Source organism: Telmatherina bonti (assembly GCF_933228915.1).
Source record: "Telmatherina bonti genome assembly, chromosome: 4".
Taxonomy (NCBI): Eukaryota; Metazoa; Chordata; class Actinopteri; order Atheriniformes; family Telmatherinidae; genus Telmatherina; species Telmatherina bonti.
The window spans coordinates 26,121,786-26,139,054 of NC_136622.1; the positions used below are offsets into that span (position 1 = coordinate 26,121,786).

The following is a 17,269-nucleotide window of genomic DNA, read 5'->3' on the forward strand; positions in this document are numbered from 1 at the left end:
GTTGTGACCTCAGGGCAGAAAATAGGGGATCAAGGCAGACAAGTGGAAAAATGCAGGAGAATAATAAGAGATGTGTTGAGGACGGTGTTGAGCGCAGGGTTTGGATGAACACTGGCTTGAAAATCATTGCTAATGCAACTTCACACCCTTTTCTGCCAAAAAATTTCCACTTACTGCAGGCGTGGAACAATGTATTGTCGTAATACAACCCATTTTTTACAAAGATTTACTGTGTACACCCATACTGTGAATACCCAAAGAGAAGACAAGAACCTGTGTTTACCTTCTGAAAATCATTTCAGGACACTGAACCATAATTTCTACGCGCTTCAGTAAAACTTGTGTCTGTGGGAATCCGCGCCATCGCTGTTGTGTGTGTCCTATATATACACAGGGACTTCCCAAATGCTAAATGCTTTATAAAATCCCATTTTCAGGTTGCACACTTTGTCCCAGCCAGCAGCTTAAACAAACTGGCAGGCTCAGGAAAGTCAGGAACTAATCAGGAACTCAGTAGAGCTAGTCATTGAAGATAAATGAAAAATAACGGACTGTTGTGTGGTATTTGAATAAGTGTTGTAAGCACCGAATGAAATGTAACGCTAGATTAAATGATTTATCATTTAAAAACCCATGTACTGTTCAGAGATGTGTACTTTTTTTTAATATTATGAGACTGGTTGTAGAATTTATGTTGTTATTAAACTGTGATTGAAAATATAAAAATCTTGCTGCAGTTCTTTTATTCATGTGTTTTGTGCACACACACATTCACAAAAATACTTCACTATGCTGAATCTATGTTGCAGTTTATGAATACTTGCATGTTTTTTATCGCTGTGCTTTCAAACTTTTAATCAGAGCAATCGATTAGCAGATGGAGGTAATTATTTTATGTCACCTTAGAACCCTTTCTTTTGTGCTTTACTCCCTCCTTTATGTACGGTAAATGTGTGCAGTGTGTTGTGCCCTCATACTCAGAAATCAGTCTCTGCTTTGTGTGCTGTTACTTCTCTTCCTTTGTGTGGGCAATTTTATTTTCTTGTCATTGTCTGTATTTGCCTTTCTGTCTGTGTTTTTTCTTTTCCTTAGTAGAGACCTTGTAGAGTAACTAAGGCATACTGACTGTTGTGTCATATGTTTACAGTATCTCTATGCCTTTATTGCTTTAGTATGGAGGAAGAGCTGTTGCCAGGGCAACTGTAGCTTTGACTAGATTGGGATGACCATGGGAATTGATGGTACATTTCTAGCCCAAGCCTCTAATTAAATGCAATAACTGAAAAGCAGTGTCTTGGTTTATCTAAATATGTGTCATTCAACACTAATTTTTTCCATGTTTTCTCATTGCCCCCCCACCCCCCCACCCCCACCCCCATCCCTGTCCTTGCAGTGAATGACTTCACAGTGATTCGTAAAAAGTTCAAGTGCCCCTACTGCAGCTTCTCTGCTATGCACCAGTGCATCCTCAAGAGGCACATGCGCTCCCATACCGGTGAGAGGCCCTACCCCTGTGAAATTTGTGGAAAGAAGTTCACCAGAAGAGAGCACATGAAGAGGCACACATTGGTAAGTGCTGTCTCGCAGCCGCTTCAAAGTTATACCACATCAAAAGTACAAATTAAAAAATGGGAAATGATGTATTTTCGTCCCACAGGTCCACAGCAAAGACAAGAAGTATGTGTGTAAAGTGTGCAGCCGGGTCTTTATGTCAGCAGCCAGCGTTGGAATCAAACATGGCTCCCGTCGTCATGGCGTCTGCGCTGACTGCTCAGGCCGAGGCATGGCAGCACTGCTGGACCACAACGGGGAGGTGGGTGGGGACATCTCTCCTGAGGAGGAGCTTTATCCTGGGGATCGTTTCCACGATGATCAGGCGGAGTGTGACGGGGAAGGGGAGGAGGAGATGATGGTTGAAGGAGATGGGGAGATGCTAGGAGAAGGAGAGGAAGAAGGGGGCAAGTGGAAGGACTCAGGAATGACCGCTGAGGCACACAGGGCGCTGGACAATGAGAAAGAGGAGAGCGACTCCTCGGCTCAGGAAGGGGAACAGCAGAACGGGAGTGAGAGGGACTTTGCATGGATCTCCTAGAACCAGTCAGGCTCTTGTTAGTCGCTCACCAACCAATCTCTGAGGATCTCCTGCGATCTCTCAGGCAGATTCCTCTGCTCTTTGACCCATTCGTCCCACCATGGGCAGGCCTTCCTTTGAATGGAGATGCTATAGGATGATGCACGACAATGATCTAACACCATTCTGAGTTAACACTCAACACACAAACACACACATACTGAACCTTGAACGCCATGGAAGAAGAGTGACGAAGATGGCTTGAGTGCAAGGCTTTTTTTTTTCCTCCTTACCTCCTTTACTTCAGATGCAGTGGGGGTTTTTTTTGTGTTTCTTTTTCTTGAGGGTTCAGGTCAGATTCCAACACTTTTTCTGCTGTTCGAACGGGAATCGACGAGGACGCTGCCAAGGACATGGCCAACGCTAGACTGCAACTTTGTATGTTTGCCATCACAATCACCATGGCAACCAAGGATCACAGACAAAGTAGGGAAATAGCCAGAAGAAGGGTGTCTCGGTCCCTCCTTGGCTGTAACGTTTCGAGGGGAAAGTGTTTCTTTGAGTGAAGACTGAGAGAATCTAAATCTATTGCAAAGATATGAGTGTCAGGGGACTGTGAAGCCCAACGGCACATTGTTGATGCAGAGTCCTACTGCCACAGACTTGCACTTTAACGACAAACGGACTTCTATCAAAGCCCCGAACCCGTGGTTTACATTTTTGACCTGATCTTTACTTACCTAAACAACTCGGTGACCGCACCTACCTTTAAGGACATACTTTATGTCCTCTTGACTGTTATCACGATATATGAATCACTGAATCTTTGTGCAGACTGCTGTTTATATAGCCTATGCCTTTCAGTGGGGTCCTTAATCTTTTCTTTAGTTAAGTTCACCACCTGTTTCTATCGACTCATTCCAACAGATCCTGGAGATTTTACAAATGTACATACGATTCTTGGGATTTAGAAAGGGGGAATAAAAAACTGTGAGACAGAGAGAGACAGAGACTGAACAATCTTTTTACAATTTATGTGAGAGTTTTAAATGTGTTAAGGCACAACGTGGACATCTGTGTCTACTTTTTTTGTTCTAAAAGTGAAGTTGAGCTCACAGTGGACCTACCCTACACTAATAATGCTTTCTGTCTCTCTCACTGTCTCTGGTTCAGTGTCTCCCACACTGGAAGTTGTGATGATTGGACCTGAGAGCCAAGTCTCTCACACCAGAGGAGAAACTGCCTTTGTTCATATATTTTGTTTTTAGCTCTCCCCCCCCCCCCCCCCCCCCATTTATGTTATTCAATTTCTAGATACAGAATATGCAGACTCTCTCCATGGTTAATTTACCTTTTGGCTATACACTTTCTCCAGTTTTTCTAAGGTAAAAAAAAAAGGGATCAGAATTGTGCTTGAAATTCAGAGTTTCAGTATTTGTAGACAGTGTAATATTAATTTATTTATTGAAAAACCTGTTTGTGGATTCCTGATTTTTAAGAAGTTGTTCGCTCCTCTTTCTTTCTCTCTGTGTGTGTGTGTGTGTGTGTGTGTGTGTGTGTGTGTGTGTGTATGTGTGTGTGTGTGTGTGGAACAGGATGGATGGATGTTTGCCAGAATGATTGTCAAGAATCCAAAAGAAACCAACATTAATTTTAAAAAATAATTTCCATGTTTTTGGGGAAGTTAAAGACAATTCAAGTGAAGCCGATGATATGTCTTACTATAAATATCAGAACTATGATTACTGTTGTTGATGTTACTCTTATTAATTATTAAGTGCTGGATGCTACGCTTTATTGTGTGTTATTTCCTTTCTTTTTTGGTTTTCTTTTTAGGGGTATATTTTATATCTTGTATAAGAAAAGAAACTAAAAAGCTTTTATACTTTGCCTTGTTGTGGACAGCAAGCCATGGGGCTTTTATCAACCTTTTTATTGTGCCAGTTTGAGCTTTTTCTGTCGTATTTGCTTTTTTTTTTTTTTTTTTTTTTTTTTTTTCCAAGGGAAAAGACACCTTCACTGTTCAACTTCTCTGTTAGGTATTGATTGAAACATATATTCAGCACATGCTTTTGCATCACTAATGTACACTAATTGATTTATATCAAACCAAAAACAATCTTGTACTTTGTATACATGAAGTGCTTTTGTTTCACCGTCTGTGTGCAAGTGCTTTTAGATTTATTGTTGTGGTAAACTGCTTTGTTGTTGGGTTGTTGTTTTTTTTTAGTTTTTTTTTTAGCCTGTCACTATTTGTCACAGTTCGATAAAGTGCACGTTATTTTAATATTGTGAATATGAAGGGCTGTGTGAAAGAACCAGCCAGCTTTTGAAGACTGCATCTTAAATTTTGAGTGAAATAGGATTGATATGATTTTTGTTTGTTTGTTGTTTTCTCTGATTTTCACTGGCTCACAGCTCGAATGACACACAATCAAGTTGGTGATGCTGTGTGTGGATAATAAAAATAAAATAATAAAAACAAGCAAACAAACAAAACAAAAAAAAACCAAAAAAACAGGGAAGTGGTGAAGTAGTAACTCTGGGAAACATGTAGTTGCCAGTGCTAGTCACTCACATCAGGCCACTCAACAGGTGCCATGAACTGCACTTCCCCTAAACCCCTGCTGAGAACCTCAGCACATTTTGTGATGCTTTCTTCATATCTGGCAACTTCTTTATTTCTTTTGTTATTTATTCTGTTTTTGTTGGACCCATCAATCAGATAGTTGTTTTTTCTAGGATTGAAACAAAAGAAAGAAAAAAAAAAGAAAAGGAGAAAGACAATGGGGTAGAAATTTTTTATGAATGTTAATTGTGGGTGTGGAAGGAGCCCATGATCAGTGACAAATCTCTGTCCTGTGGTGCTTTTATGGCCACTGAGAGACATCTGGATGTATGTGTGAGTCCCTGGCCCTGTGCTCTTCTCACGACCTGTACTGTATGTCCACTTCCTCATTCTGGGTTGTACTTCAGGAAAACATCTGCCATCGACCCCTCGATATGTGCCTCAATGACATTTCACCCGCGTGCTTGTGAGAGTGTCTGCTTTCTGAGAGATGACTGAATATTTGTATCTATGGATAGAGATTACTGCGATGCGACTGATCCGATTGGAGGTGCGACTGATCCGATTGGAGGTGCAAAATGTTTTTGACGACAATACTTCGAGACAAATCAAGATGGGCAACTAGATTCTCCTTCCCACAGTGTGTTAATGGCGTTTTGGACCCTGATTCTGTGGTCTTATCTGCATGCCTGTGTTCATTTTGTCATACCAAAGCAACATATTCGGCATCTGCACACAACTGTTTCATTCCACACAATGCAAAACTGGAACTGTTTGCTCTTTTGCAGATGATTATGGGTATTCTTAGACGTGTACAGATTGCAATCCTCATTTTAGCCTGTATAGCTTGATTCTCACGTGCAAATCATGAAGCCATAGATATGGGTATATCTATATGATACTATATTTCAAAATTGGCGCTTTTTTCTTTAGATTTTGTTCTTCTACTAAGAGTGTGGTGTGTATACCTTCATATATATGAATTTATATTACTATTATATATTATTTATTTTCTCAAGTTTCAGAAGGTCTTTGGTTTGTAAAAGTCGCACTTGAAGCTTGACGTTTGTTTATTTTCATTGGGAATATTGTTCAATATGATACTGACTTTATATTGATTATTATCATAATCCTGTGTTTGTAACAAAATGTGCTAAATAATCAAAAAAAAAAAAACTGTCCTGTTTTTACACCTGTTTTGTTTTGGGCAGATTTAAGTGCTCTTGTGCGGATATTTTTTGGTTGATAGATCACAGAACATTTTTACAGCCAACAATGAGCCTCCTGTTCGATGTTGGGTCGGGCCTGCCAGCCGTCCAAGCCTCTTTCTAAGTTCATGTTTAGTGGAAAATAGAGCTTAACTATTATTTGCAAAAATCAATCAGTCTCAATAAATTTTGAAATTGCTGCTGTAAAGAAGTGATCAATGTGTCTTGGTGTATTTTTCCTCTTTAGTTCTACGTGCTGGACAGCAGTTGGGGTTGTCTGTGCCCAAGTTGGCCACAAGAGGGTGCAATAGAGAAGCGAAAGAAAGCAGACAGAAGATTTCCTTCTGCTCTGCACTGCTGTATTTCTTTGTTTGGTAGATTTGACATGAAAAACAAGCCAGCTGATGATTATCCCCAAATCTCCATATTTACCTAAAAGAATCAATCTAATGTCAGATTTGTTCCATTCAGGTTTATTTTCTTTCTGTCACATTACATCACATAGATCACATTATCAGCATCATACATGGTCATACATCTTTTCAAGCACTAGTCAAAGGCGTGACATTCACACAAATACTCCTTGAGTGCACCACTCCTCAGAAAGTGCTTCCTCCATACGTGTGGGACTGCTGATGAAGACCAGAGGCGGAGCCCACACGTGAGAAATTTTACCCTCCAGTGAAGCCTCAAGGCTGATGTCACGTTCCCCACAGCACTGACCGAGAATCAGGCTCCACTTCTTTTTTTTTTGTTTGTTTATTCTTTTTCTTTTTTTTTTTTTTTTTTAGGACATTTTACGAAATAAAACCTTTACATCAGCCTCGAGTTACTGGATATTGAGAGGGACACTCTTAACACAAAAACCCTTCAGTGTTGTATCTCCTTAATATTTTTTATTTTAAAAATGAAAAACAAAGAAAGACAATGAGCGATGCTAAACATGCAAAACAACCTCAAACTCAACCAGACAATCAATCAATGGGAGAGAAGAAAGAAAAAAGAAAAAAAAAAAAAGCAAAGGTGTGTTTTCACAACAGCCAGCATGAGGCTTAGTGAAAACACACCAGCAGAGAAAATGGTCTTTAAATGGGAGAAGCAACAGAGTGGGTAAACAGCTGGACAGTATCATACAAGCACAGGTGAAGGAGAAGAAGAGTGGAGCTGCCATTGCAATGCGTTTACGGTTGATTTGAAAGGAGATCGATCGGCTTTGTTGTTGCTGTTTTACTCACAAATGAAAACTTGACATTCAATAAAACAGCACATCAATTTTGACATATTTGGAAAAAAAAAAACATACAAAGGCTTTTGTGATGCACATTTCAAGGGTTTAGTTTAGCTTAATATGCTGGGTAAAGGCTTGGTTGGGACCACAGTAAAGCTGAATAGCAGAAGAAAGGGCAATGTGACTGGAGAATATTTGCTGCGGTAAAAAAAAAAAAGTAAATGGTAAGCAACTAAAAACATGCTGTCTGTTGGAATGTGCAGGGCAGGATAAAAGATTTCCTTCCACAAGGTAATCAAAGGTTGAAAGTTATCCTGCCAAAAAAAAACTTCATGTCACAACCACAAACAACATCCACGACAACAACTACACATACTCAAAAGAAAGTTCTATTTGGCCGAGGGAAAGACAGACAGTCAGACAGCAAAAAAGTGAGCAAGTGGCCCTGATGTCACCAAAAAAGCATTTAAGTTCTTGTTCCATTGTAAAGCATCTCATTGCACAGAGAGTAAAGCAATACTGCATGGTTGTATCATTTCATAAGATGCAGCAGTGTGGCGATAGCTGTCCATGTGGTAGGAGTTTGGATGCCAAAATCAGGATGCACTACAGATTCAAAACAGGCTGTACAAATTAGCCAGCAACTACTGCAAAAACAATAAAGACTTTTTGTAAGAGTTACATTCAACAGGTTGTCTTTTTCTCCCCTTTGCCTCTAAGCTACAATACACACTGAATTAAGTTTACTATAGCTTCTCGACTTTAAATTGCAAGAAAGATATTTTGAGCAACTGTAATGTAAAAAAAAAAAAAAAAAAAAAAAAAAAAAAAAAAAAAATTCCTTTTCATATAACAGAGATAAGAAAGACAAAACAACAGTATATGAAAAAGCCTCATGGATCTATATATCTTGCAATATGTACAAGAAAGCCCTGAAACTGCAAATCGTTCTATATCGTCACTGCGTGTCTTTCCACCTACGGTTTCCCTGCACACCCATCCAGAATTTAGGTCAATCTCCATCCATCATTTTGCAAGTTAAAAGCTGGAATTGATGATATATTTAACATCAAAGCAATCTAAAGTATCTCTTGGCCACAACGGATGCTTTGTAACCATGTTTATTTTCCGAGCCGCGGCGGCCCAAGCAACCCTCTCAATGCAAGGTTGTTAATGTCGCCATTTGGGAGAGCTGATCATCACAGGCCAGTTTAGTGCAGCTTGATAAAAAGGTACATTAGATTAAGAGGACAAGATCTCTTTGCTGTTCTTGGGTCCTTGGTCTTGGCCAAAGCACTGGCTTCCAACTCTGCTGGTGCTTACAATGAGGATGGAGAGACCTGTTGGGTGGCATTCGACACTGTATCAATGACCAAACCAAAAGGTAACATTCTTAAAAGTGGTATCCAGCACTAATAACAGTATGTACACATGTAATACCTCAGCTCAGTAAAATGTTAAGAAGCAGGAACCATTTTTGTAAGTAAGTACAGGAAGCACAAAGGTGAGAATTATTGATAGAAAGTGGATGAGCATTCAGAAAAAACTCCAGGCATCAAAACACTGTAAAGCCTCTTCTGTTATCAAAGTTATAATGTGTAGCTATGTACTAAAACCGGTGTTTTCCCATCACTGCAACAAGGCTGGCACTGCTTTCAGCCCTTGGCACTTGTCCAAAAAAAGGCAAAGTGACTCGTTACCGCTGAGTACCACTCTGTACTTCCTGTACCACATGCCTAAAACTGCCAGCACCACTGTGTTGAGTACAATATCTAACACAGAAAGCAAGACATTAGCTGTTTAGATCACTTGCCAATAATGGGGAACAACAGAGGTTCTCGACCCCTATCCCTGACACCCCATTAATTCCATTGGGCAGTGACGATAACCCTAACCCACCCTCTTGAAAGAAAATACCCTTTCACTTAAAAATTTGTGTATATAAAATGTCCATGTATAAAAACATGTCTTTGCGCAGTGCAGCGTAGTGCAATTTCATAAAGTCAGTATACCTTTTCCTTTTTTTTTCTTTTCATTGGCACTTTGTGAAGTTTCTGACTGGAAGAGGCCTGCTGACCTAGCTTATCTGGGATGTCACTGAAATTAATAGGGAGGATGATGATTTTTGTTTCCACTAACAACAACTCAATGAGACAACATTTGTTTGTTCTGACCCACTGACTTCATGCATGAGAGTTTATCCAGCAGTGATTACACGTCGCCTGTGACTTGGTTTCAGCTAACAACCAGCACCGGTGACCCTGTGACGCTAGAGGGTGGCACAGGTGTTTCTATGGCGACGCAGGTCTGAGGTTGCACTGCACTGTTAGTGAAGGAGCCTGCTCAAATATGGCTCGCTCACAGAGGAGAGGACAGGCAGTCTGCATCTGTTGCTGCTACTGATGTCAGGTCGGGTCAGTGTCTGGGGACACGCAGCAGAATCTATGATGAAAGGCTGCTAATACAGCAAAAGTCTGAATCTCTTAAAAACATACATCCATTGTCATGACTCCATTTCTGAGGACATTTATCTGAAGTGAGGCTTTAAGTTTAGAGGGTGTGATTATTGTTTCAGCTTCTAAAGCCCTCTGAGGCTAATTTGAATTCTTGGGCTATAGAAATACTAGGATTTAGCGATGTGGTTTCCAGGGAGGCTGGTTATCATCTTGAAAAACAATCAGTATTATCTTTTATCAAAGTCATTTAAAGTTAAAGAATGATTGAGTCAACTTTGACGAGGTTAATAACATCTACACATCACTAGTGAAGGGAAATGCAGTTAAAACTGCTCTGGGGATCTACTCATAATGATTTTTTTTTTTTTTTTTTTTAAATCAATTTTAGCTATGACAGACAATGTAGTAGTCCATCCATGTCATCACGCCGATAATAGGTGCTTTTCACTTTGGATATATACAATTTCAGAATGGTAATCTTTAAGGAGGGGACAGTATAATTTTTCTTTTTTTCTAAATATTATCAAATTACTTTGTTCCGTCCTCCATTTTTAATATCTCTATCAATAATAAGAAACAAAAAACAAGTCATAAAATTTATTTTAAAATTAAATATTTCCTTAGGAAGGCCAATATTATTGAAAAACTAATCTGAAAGAGATTATCACAAAATTTAAGTTTCTATCTATAACCTACCACCAAAAGTTTTTTTTAAAAATTTGTAATTCTTTTCTTTATACAGCTTGGAAACCTCTGCCTCCTTTCTTACTACAATTGGCCTTTTCGAGAAGGTAAGACTCCATTTCGGTTTAACGTTTTAAATCCAAGCAACTCTTTCTTCAATAAGAATCAATGCGCAGCCGACCACTAACGTCCAAACTTTGCACTGATTCAATTTGATTCTCTGTATTTATCTTCAAATGCTGCATCAGAGTGCAAGATAATTTTTTAAGGATTATAGGGAATTCATGCTTTGCATGCCTACTTGGCCCATTTAACATCAATTTTGTCAACCTCATCAGTCTGCAAGAGTCTACTGGACAGTACGCAGCTCAGGTAACTGAAACTACACGGACTTGGCGTGCAGACTATGCACTAGCCTGTGTCTCCATTTAGGAGACAAAGATGAGCAACAGAGGATTAACACGGATGTTTGTTTAGAGGAAAGTCAATCAGCTCTATTCACGCCTATTATGGCATAAAAGCTATTATGGAAGGTGTCAGCACAGCTGACCCAAAAAGGTAGTATCTAGCAATGTGTGTGTGTTTCTTCAAAGTTTCAGATGGTTTGCATACATGGTCACAGAAAGCATGAATTCCCTAACATGGTGTATGTATGTATATATATATATATATATATATATATATATATATATATATATATATATATATATATATATATATATATATATATATTTAGATATACATATTTAGATATATATCTTTTAAAACAGGACAACCTTGTGCCGCTGTTTTTACAGGCAAAACAAAGCTAGTTAATGGTGATTCTTCCAAACTATAGAAAATGTTCTCTATTTTAAGCTGTAAGAGATGAATCCAGATGCCTGACAAATCATCAGGTATTGATTGTAAGGTTACAATCGCTGTTATTTTCCCACGTCCACTATATATTTCAGTCAGACTGTCAAGTTAAAATTTCAAAGGGCATTTATCATTCACATATCATTATGGTAAACAATCTCTTTAAGAACATCAGCTGTTGAGACGAAACAACAGAGCCTTTCTGCATGAATTAAAGACTTGATGACAACCTTGACGTAAGAAAGAAACTACTAAATGCTGTCATTGCTTTGATTGCACAACGGAGCTGTTAGTTGCTTCAGCAACTCACTGCTGAAAATAAACTATATAAGAAATACATATCCTCTCCCAAGCATACTGGGCATAGTCATACTGTAAAAGACAACTTATTTCTTCAAGGTGCATATCTCTAGTGAAAAAAGAGAGAATAAGAGAGGGGAATATATTTCATATATTGTGTACATATCTTGAAAATCTTTTGGAGTAAAACTCTTTGTACCACTTGGTGAGAAGGGTTTTGTGCAGCTTTGAACAATCTTAAAGAAGTATGGCTGTTCTGGATTGGCTTAATAAACAAGCTATTTGATATTGTATAATATGTTTTAAAAAATGCAGCTGATATCCAATAAGACTGTGGAGGACAGTGGTGTTGGCACGCACACCACGCCTGCCGGGTGTAACTGAAGATGTTTTTATGCATTTGGTAGGTTTGAAGTCCCTTAAACAGTGATAATAAGAAGCAGACATGCTAAAAAAGCACATCTGGTGTTGACCCTTAAACCTTCAAAAAGAGTTTCAACTCACCTCATAAACAGTAGCTTACAATGAACAGATTATATCAAAAAGCTTATCCGTAGTCTTCTAACGTTGCTTTGAGTTTAAGCAAGTGAAAAAAAAAAGAAAAAGAATCTAATCAGAAGGTTCAGAATCTAATTTCAATGTTTTTTTTTCTGAATTTTACTGTAAATGAAAATGTATCAGTCTTAGAAAAAGTCTCCAAACCTGCATAATGTGTTTTGTTTTTAATCTTCTCATTGTGTTTGGAAACGTAAATGAGATAAAGACGAAGCCCCCCGCTGGCTCGGAGAAAAAGGCGCTGAGAACTCTGTCATGAGGAAATCTGCCCTCATCTCCTCAGAGGAAGAGTCCACCTTGCTGTCACTCAGAGTAGGAAGGAGCTCATCTTGCAGACCAGGGAAGGAGACTGGATTAGTCGGTGAATCTCTGACAGGCTTTTTTCCAGCGACAGGCTGTGCACCACATGTCTCTCTTCTCCATGCCGTACACCTTTCGGCACTTCTTAGCCTCCCCCCGGGGTTTCCTTTGTAACAGCAGATGTGACAATGTAAGGGCATGCAGACAGACAACCAGACGCCCACATATGAAAAAAAAACAACAAAAAAACAAAAACACACACACGCACACTCACACATGTATGTACACTACATTTGAAAGGGGACAATAGGTGTCCATGAACATGCAAGGGGATGAATCAAGCAAGCAAACTCAGGCAGTTCAAAACCGTTTAGTACATCTGTGAATATATGCAGGAAAGACATCTTTAAAATTTTCACCAATATCTGATCTTGTTTATACTGTTTTAACCTGAGGAATAATCTAGCCTCTCCCAGCCCATTTCTTTACAGTATATCAGCAATTTCCTATCGACTATAAGACAATGTTATAAATACATTCTGATCAATCATTTTAAAACAGATGAGAATCCAAACAATTAGAATAACTGTTCACTTAATTTGATTAATTTAAGTAGTGTTGTTTTAACACTTGTCTGTTATTTGGCACAGACTGCTCCCAAATAGGAGAACTGCAGTCCCTGAATGAGGGAGAGGGGATAGTTATAAGCAAAAGTGACAAAGACTATTGCAGTAATACAGACACATTTTGGTATTTACAGCATAAAGCGTGGTGAAATAGAATTGTTGTAATAATGTTTCTTAAATATTTGAACACTGAAAATAGTTAGAGCTACAATCCTAACACAGTTAGAGAGACTCAGCACACACATATGTAACATACCTGGTTCCTGGTGTTGATTTAGGCGCTGGCGTTATTAAAGTGTGGTTCTTGTTAACAGTGGTGTGCGTGCTGGGTGCTGGCTGCCGCTTTTCACCAATGCTCACAGTACGAACATGAGTCACAGGCCCCTGCAAAGATGGAAAACATTACGGTGTCAATAATATAGTGACAGGGTGAAGCCTTGCGGTATCTGGTCCACTCTGGAACAAAAAGAAACAATCAATGTTCAATACTCACACAGACTGGAATATCTAAATATTAATACAGTGATAAATGAGAAAAACTCCAGCCAGAATACAGAAAGACATAACTAAAACTCTCTTCTGTAAAAAAAAAATAAAAAATAAAAAAAAAACATAATATCTATCTATCTATCTATCAATATATAAGCAACTCTGGGTAAAATATTCTTGTGTATTTTCAGTTTAAATGCAGGGTAATTTTATTTAATCTGTTTCAATACAGACACAGAAATATTGCTGTTATTTACATGTTTAGCACATGAACCCCTTACACTTATTGGATTTTGGAGCAGAATCCAGGTAAGACCCCCTCCCATAGCTTTCTACTGTGTGTCATTTTTTCTTGATCAAGCATGCAACAAAATTTACTTCATATCAAAAGATTTATGATTGTGTTCATCCAAAAAAGTAAGGATGTAGCCGTGCTGTGAATCCATTTTAGCTCTATTTTTACTTTTTAAGTTTTATCGTTGATCTGCAAATCATATAGCTCTGGAACTGAGATGTGTGATGTTCTTTTAAGATGCAACATGTGCATCCTACATTTCTAAGGCCTACTTATTATATTTTCCATCAGTCCACACTAATTGGAGCCAAAAGTTGCCCCATTGTGAGGATTATCAGTAATAACTATTTTTGTGTTCTTTAGCCCTCACATTGTCATAACCACTTGTAATAAGATGCTGCATTTCTGTGACCTTATGAACCCACCATGTCAAACGGCACAAATGGTTCAACATTAGAAACCGGTTTTAAATGCTGCACATTAGGACAAATATAGTCAGATTTCGTGTTTCAGTTCCAAGTTGTTCAATTATGGATAATCTGGGATAAGGAAGCTAAACTGAAGCCTTTGTTTCTGATGATGGAAGAAGGGGGAAAAAAGGAGGAAGAAGGAAAAAAACAACACAAGAAGCTTAGATGGCTGCAAGTGAAAGAACCAGGAAAAAGAGAGAAAATAGAGATAAAACGGCGTGAGACAAAGCCTCACTCACCGGGATGCCTTTAAAAATGACAGGAGGGGACTGCCACGACACACTGATGTCATTCCCAGTCCCAGTTCCAGGCCCGATCCCATTACCACTGCCTATCCCAGCCAGCTCAGGACCCACTGGGATACTCACTGGAGCCGTGGCCTGGAACATGGACAACCACCCCACACAGCCAGGAGAAGACACAACAGAAACAAGGAGCAATGGGAAATGTACAGAGACAAACAGACAAAAGAAGAATACAGTAGAAAAGGATTGCACAGTTAGTACAGAAGGCATTTCTCCAGCTTTAACCCTGAAATGTGTCTTTAGTTGATCACTGGTTCCATGCATCTATTTGAAATTGACCACAATTTGTTTTGTGTTGTGTGAAAAATTATGCAAATGACAATTTCACAAAACAGACAGGCCCTTGCAGAGCATGGTACAGAACCACCTCTAAGAGCAGAAAGAAGTCTTTAAGTAGTAACTAACAGGCTGCAGCGAAATAGAATAATGATAAGCAGCTATTACAAGCTTCCTGCATAAGCATACAGTACTTCTATTTTTATGTGCATTTTTTGTTGTCATGGAAACTGAAAGTTGGGCACTTCCCCCAAACCAAAGCAAAGGACTAAATTCAATATTGAATATTTTAAATATTTATACAATCAACAAATGCATTCATCATGCATTCATCACCCTTTAATTTTACCACAAACAACATATAAATGAGGAGTGTGAACAAAACTGGTGCAGGAAGACGAGAAAGAATAAGTGTATGAGAAGAAGAAAGAAGAAGACATGAAAACCCACAGACCACAATACAGTTCAAATGAGGTGTGCAAGCATAAGATGGAGTAGAATTGAATCTCATCATTTTTGTAGTTAAAAAAAAACTACAAAATTAGATTCATCTTTTTTTTCATGCAAGCTTGAAATTTTTAATAAATTTTTCTTTTGGTTTTTAGTAACATACTCCTACATAAGTGTGGGAGAGAAACTCATCTATACCATTTTTATTTATTTTTGGCACCAATTTAAAAACCCACCTATGCAAATACCATTTAATAGGAAAGGGAATTCAGTGCTGGCCACGACTGGCTAGTGTTTTGGTTTTAGTCTAAAGGCACTGCAGCAGCTTCTACTTTCCAAACTTAAGACTGTCTGCATATCATGTCTGGCGTTTATCTGTGTGGGGATTACCTGGTAGGCGTGATCAGTGCGGATGTGGCAGAGTGTGGAGGGAGCTGATTGACTGAGCAGTGAAGGGGTGTGGTTCTGCAGACCATTCATGCTGAAGTGCTCGGCGTGATGTCCATCACCGAGCACAGGAGGGAAGATAGGCGGAGGGCCAGATGTGGTGGGAGAGGTAGGTGTCAGGCTGGACAGGCCCTCTGTTAGGCTGTCCATGTTGACTTCAATCTCTGAGTAGTAAAAGTCTTCCTCTCCATCACTGTAGTCTGAGTCACTGTTTCGCCTGCAGGGAAGAAGCAGTAACAACTTAAAACACTCTTGTCCTCAATAGGATTATTATAACTTTTATAATAAACTGCACATATATAAATATTAACTGTATTAATATTGAAAAGAATGACATGCTGCAGCTCGAAATACACACTTCAATATGCCAAAGCATTTTAATGTTACTTTCAAAGAAAGGCACAGTTTGCATTTTCCAACAGCAGGAGGCAGTAAAGGTACATGTTTGGTGATGGTCCTCCATTACGAAGCCTGGGGACTGATGAACGAAAATCTATTCACGTTGGTCCTAAATATGATGCCCAACTAAACTTGCAACTTCCTTTATTTTATTGTAAAATTCAAATTAAACATAAGCATGTTTAGAAAGTACCAAATAACAAGCTTCAAAATTCAGCAAATTGTTTTGTACTGCTTTAGTCTAAATAAAAAAGAACACAAAAAACACAAAACTGTCACTTTTCTGGTTCAGTGGACCAAAGTATGGGACTTTGCACTTTTAAACTAAGTCACTAAGAAGTATGCATGAGTGTGATGATGAGTTTTTTCATAACTTTCTTTCACTCAATATATCATTTCCCTTTTTTCATGTAAACAGAAACAAAAGGGAAAAAAAACAAAGCAAAACCCGAATAAAAATTAATACAAACCTTCTACTAAAGATCTATTTATGAAAACCACTGGATGCTTCGATAAAAACAAAATAGAAAAAGATTTTTAAAAAATTATGCCTGTTTCCTCTGTGTAGAAACATAAAGGTCACTGATATTTTATTTCTATGCACAAATCCAGGAAGTGAGATGATAACTCAGTTACATTGCAGAAAGTATTCCAGATCTAAGCTCTGTTTAGCTCACAGAAGTGTCACATTTCTATTTAAAGAGGTCAGGTATTCCAAATAATCCAAATGCCTGTACCACGTATAAAAAACAGATCCAGACTGGTCTGATCATCAATGGAAAAAAAGCCTCCAATACTTTTTATTTTCATATATTAAAGTTATAAATTATTTACTGTTTATCCCCCAGGAGTACCACCTAACAGATCTTTCTGTGTGTGTGTCTAGTCCAGCATTTAAACAAGCAGAATGATGGCCAAGGGAGCTTTATAGATATAATGATCACCTAACAGACCTTTAATCCACCATGTTTGTTATAGCTTTACCTCTACAGTGCATAGACAGGATTTATATCAGAAGATTATTTCTGTTTTGGGGCAGTTAAGTAAGCTTACATGTAGATTATAAAACAGAAATATTATTGAGGGAAAGATTAATTATAATATAGTTAGAAAAAGAAAGAAAAAGAAAAAAAAATGCGACTCAGCAGGATTGTGTTAAACCCGCTGGAAACAAACTGTCAATCAACAACAAATTTATCAGGAGACGACTCATAAGTAAAGCCTTACACACAGGAATGCTGAGTGACTGCAAGTGTGCCTGTAAGCGTGATAGGAATAGCTTA

General features: G+C 38.5%; 2 protein-coding genes across 4 annotated transcripts in view; one reads left to right on the plus strand and one right to left on the minus strand.

Annotated features, from left to right (window-relative positions):
• Nucleotides 1-2,092, plus strand: part of zbtb46 (zinc finger and BTB domain containing 46) — a gene marked incomplete at both ends in the record, with an annotated part of 40,283 nt that extends 38,191 nt beyond the window's left edge. The window contains 2 exons of the mRNA XM_079239373.1: nucleotides 1,394-1,569; nucleotides 1,658-2,092. Of these exons, the coding sequence (XP_079095499.1) occupies nucleotides 1,394-1,569; nucleotides 1,658-2,092 (611 nt within the window). The remainder of the gene's footprint in view (nucleotides 1-1,393; nucleotides 1,570-1,657) is intronic.
• An 8,926-nt stretch (nucleotides 2,093-11,018) lies between these two features.
• The window catches only part of slc2a4rg (SLC2A4 regulator), a 35,476-nt gene continuing 29,225 nt past the window's right edge, over nucleotides 11,019-17,269 (minus strand). For 2 of the 3 annotated variants that reach the window (XM_079239376.1, XM_079239375.1), the window contains 4 exons: nucleotides 15,531-15,804; nucleotides 14,349-14,489; nucleotides 13,112-13,239; nucleotides 11,019-12,395 (listed from right to left, as the gene is read on the minus strand). In XM_079239376.1, coding sequence (XP_079095502.1) covers nucleotides 12,284-12,395; nucleotides 13,112-13,239; nucleotides 14,349-14,489; nucleotides 15,531-15,804 — 655 coding nt within the window. In that variant the 3' untranslated portion in view covers nucleotides 11,019-12,283. The remainder of the gene's footprint in view (nucleotides 12,396-13,111; nucleotides 13,240-14,348; nucleotides 14,490-15,530; nucleotides 15,805-17,269) is intronic. The other variant, XM_079239377.1, reaches the window with a different exon arrangement.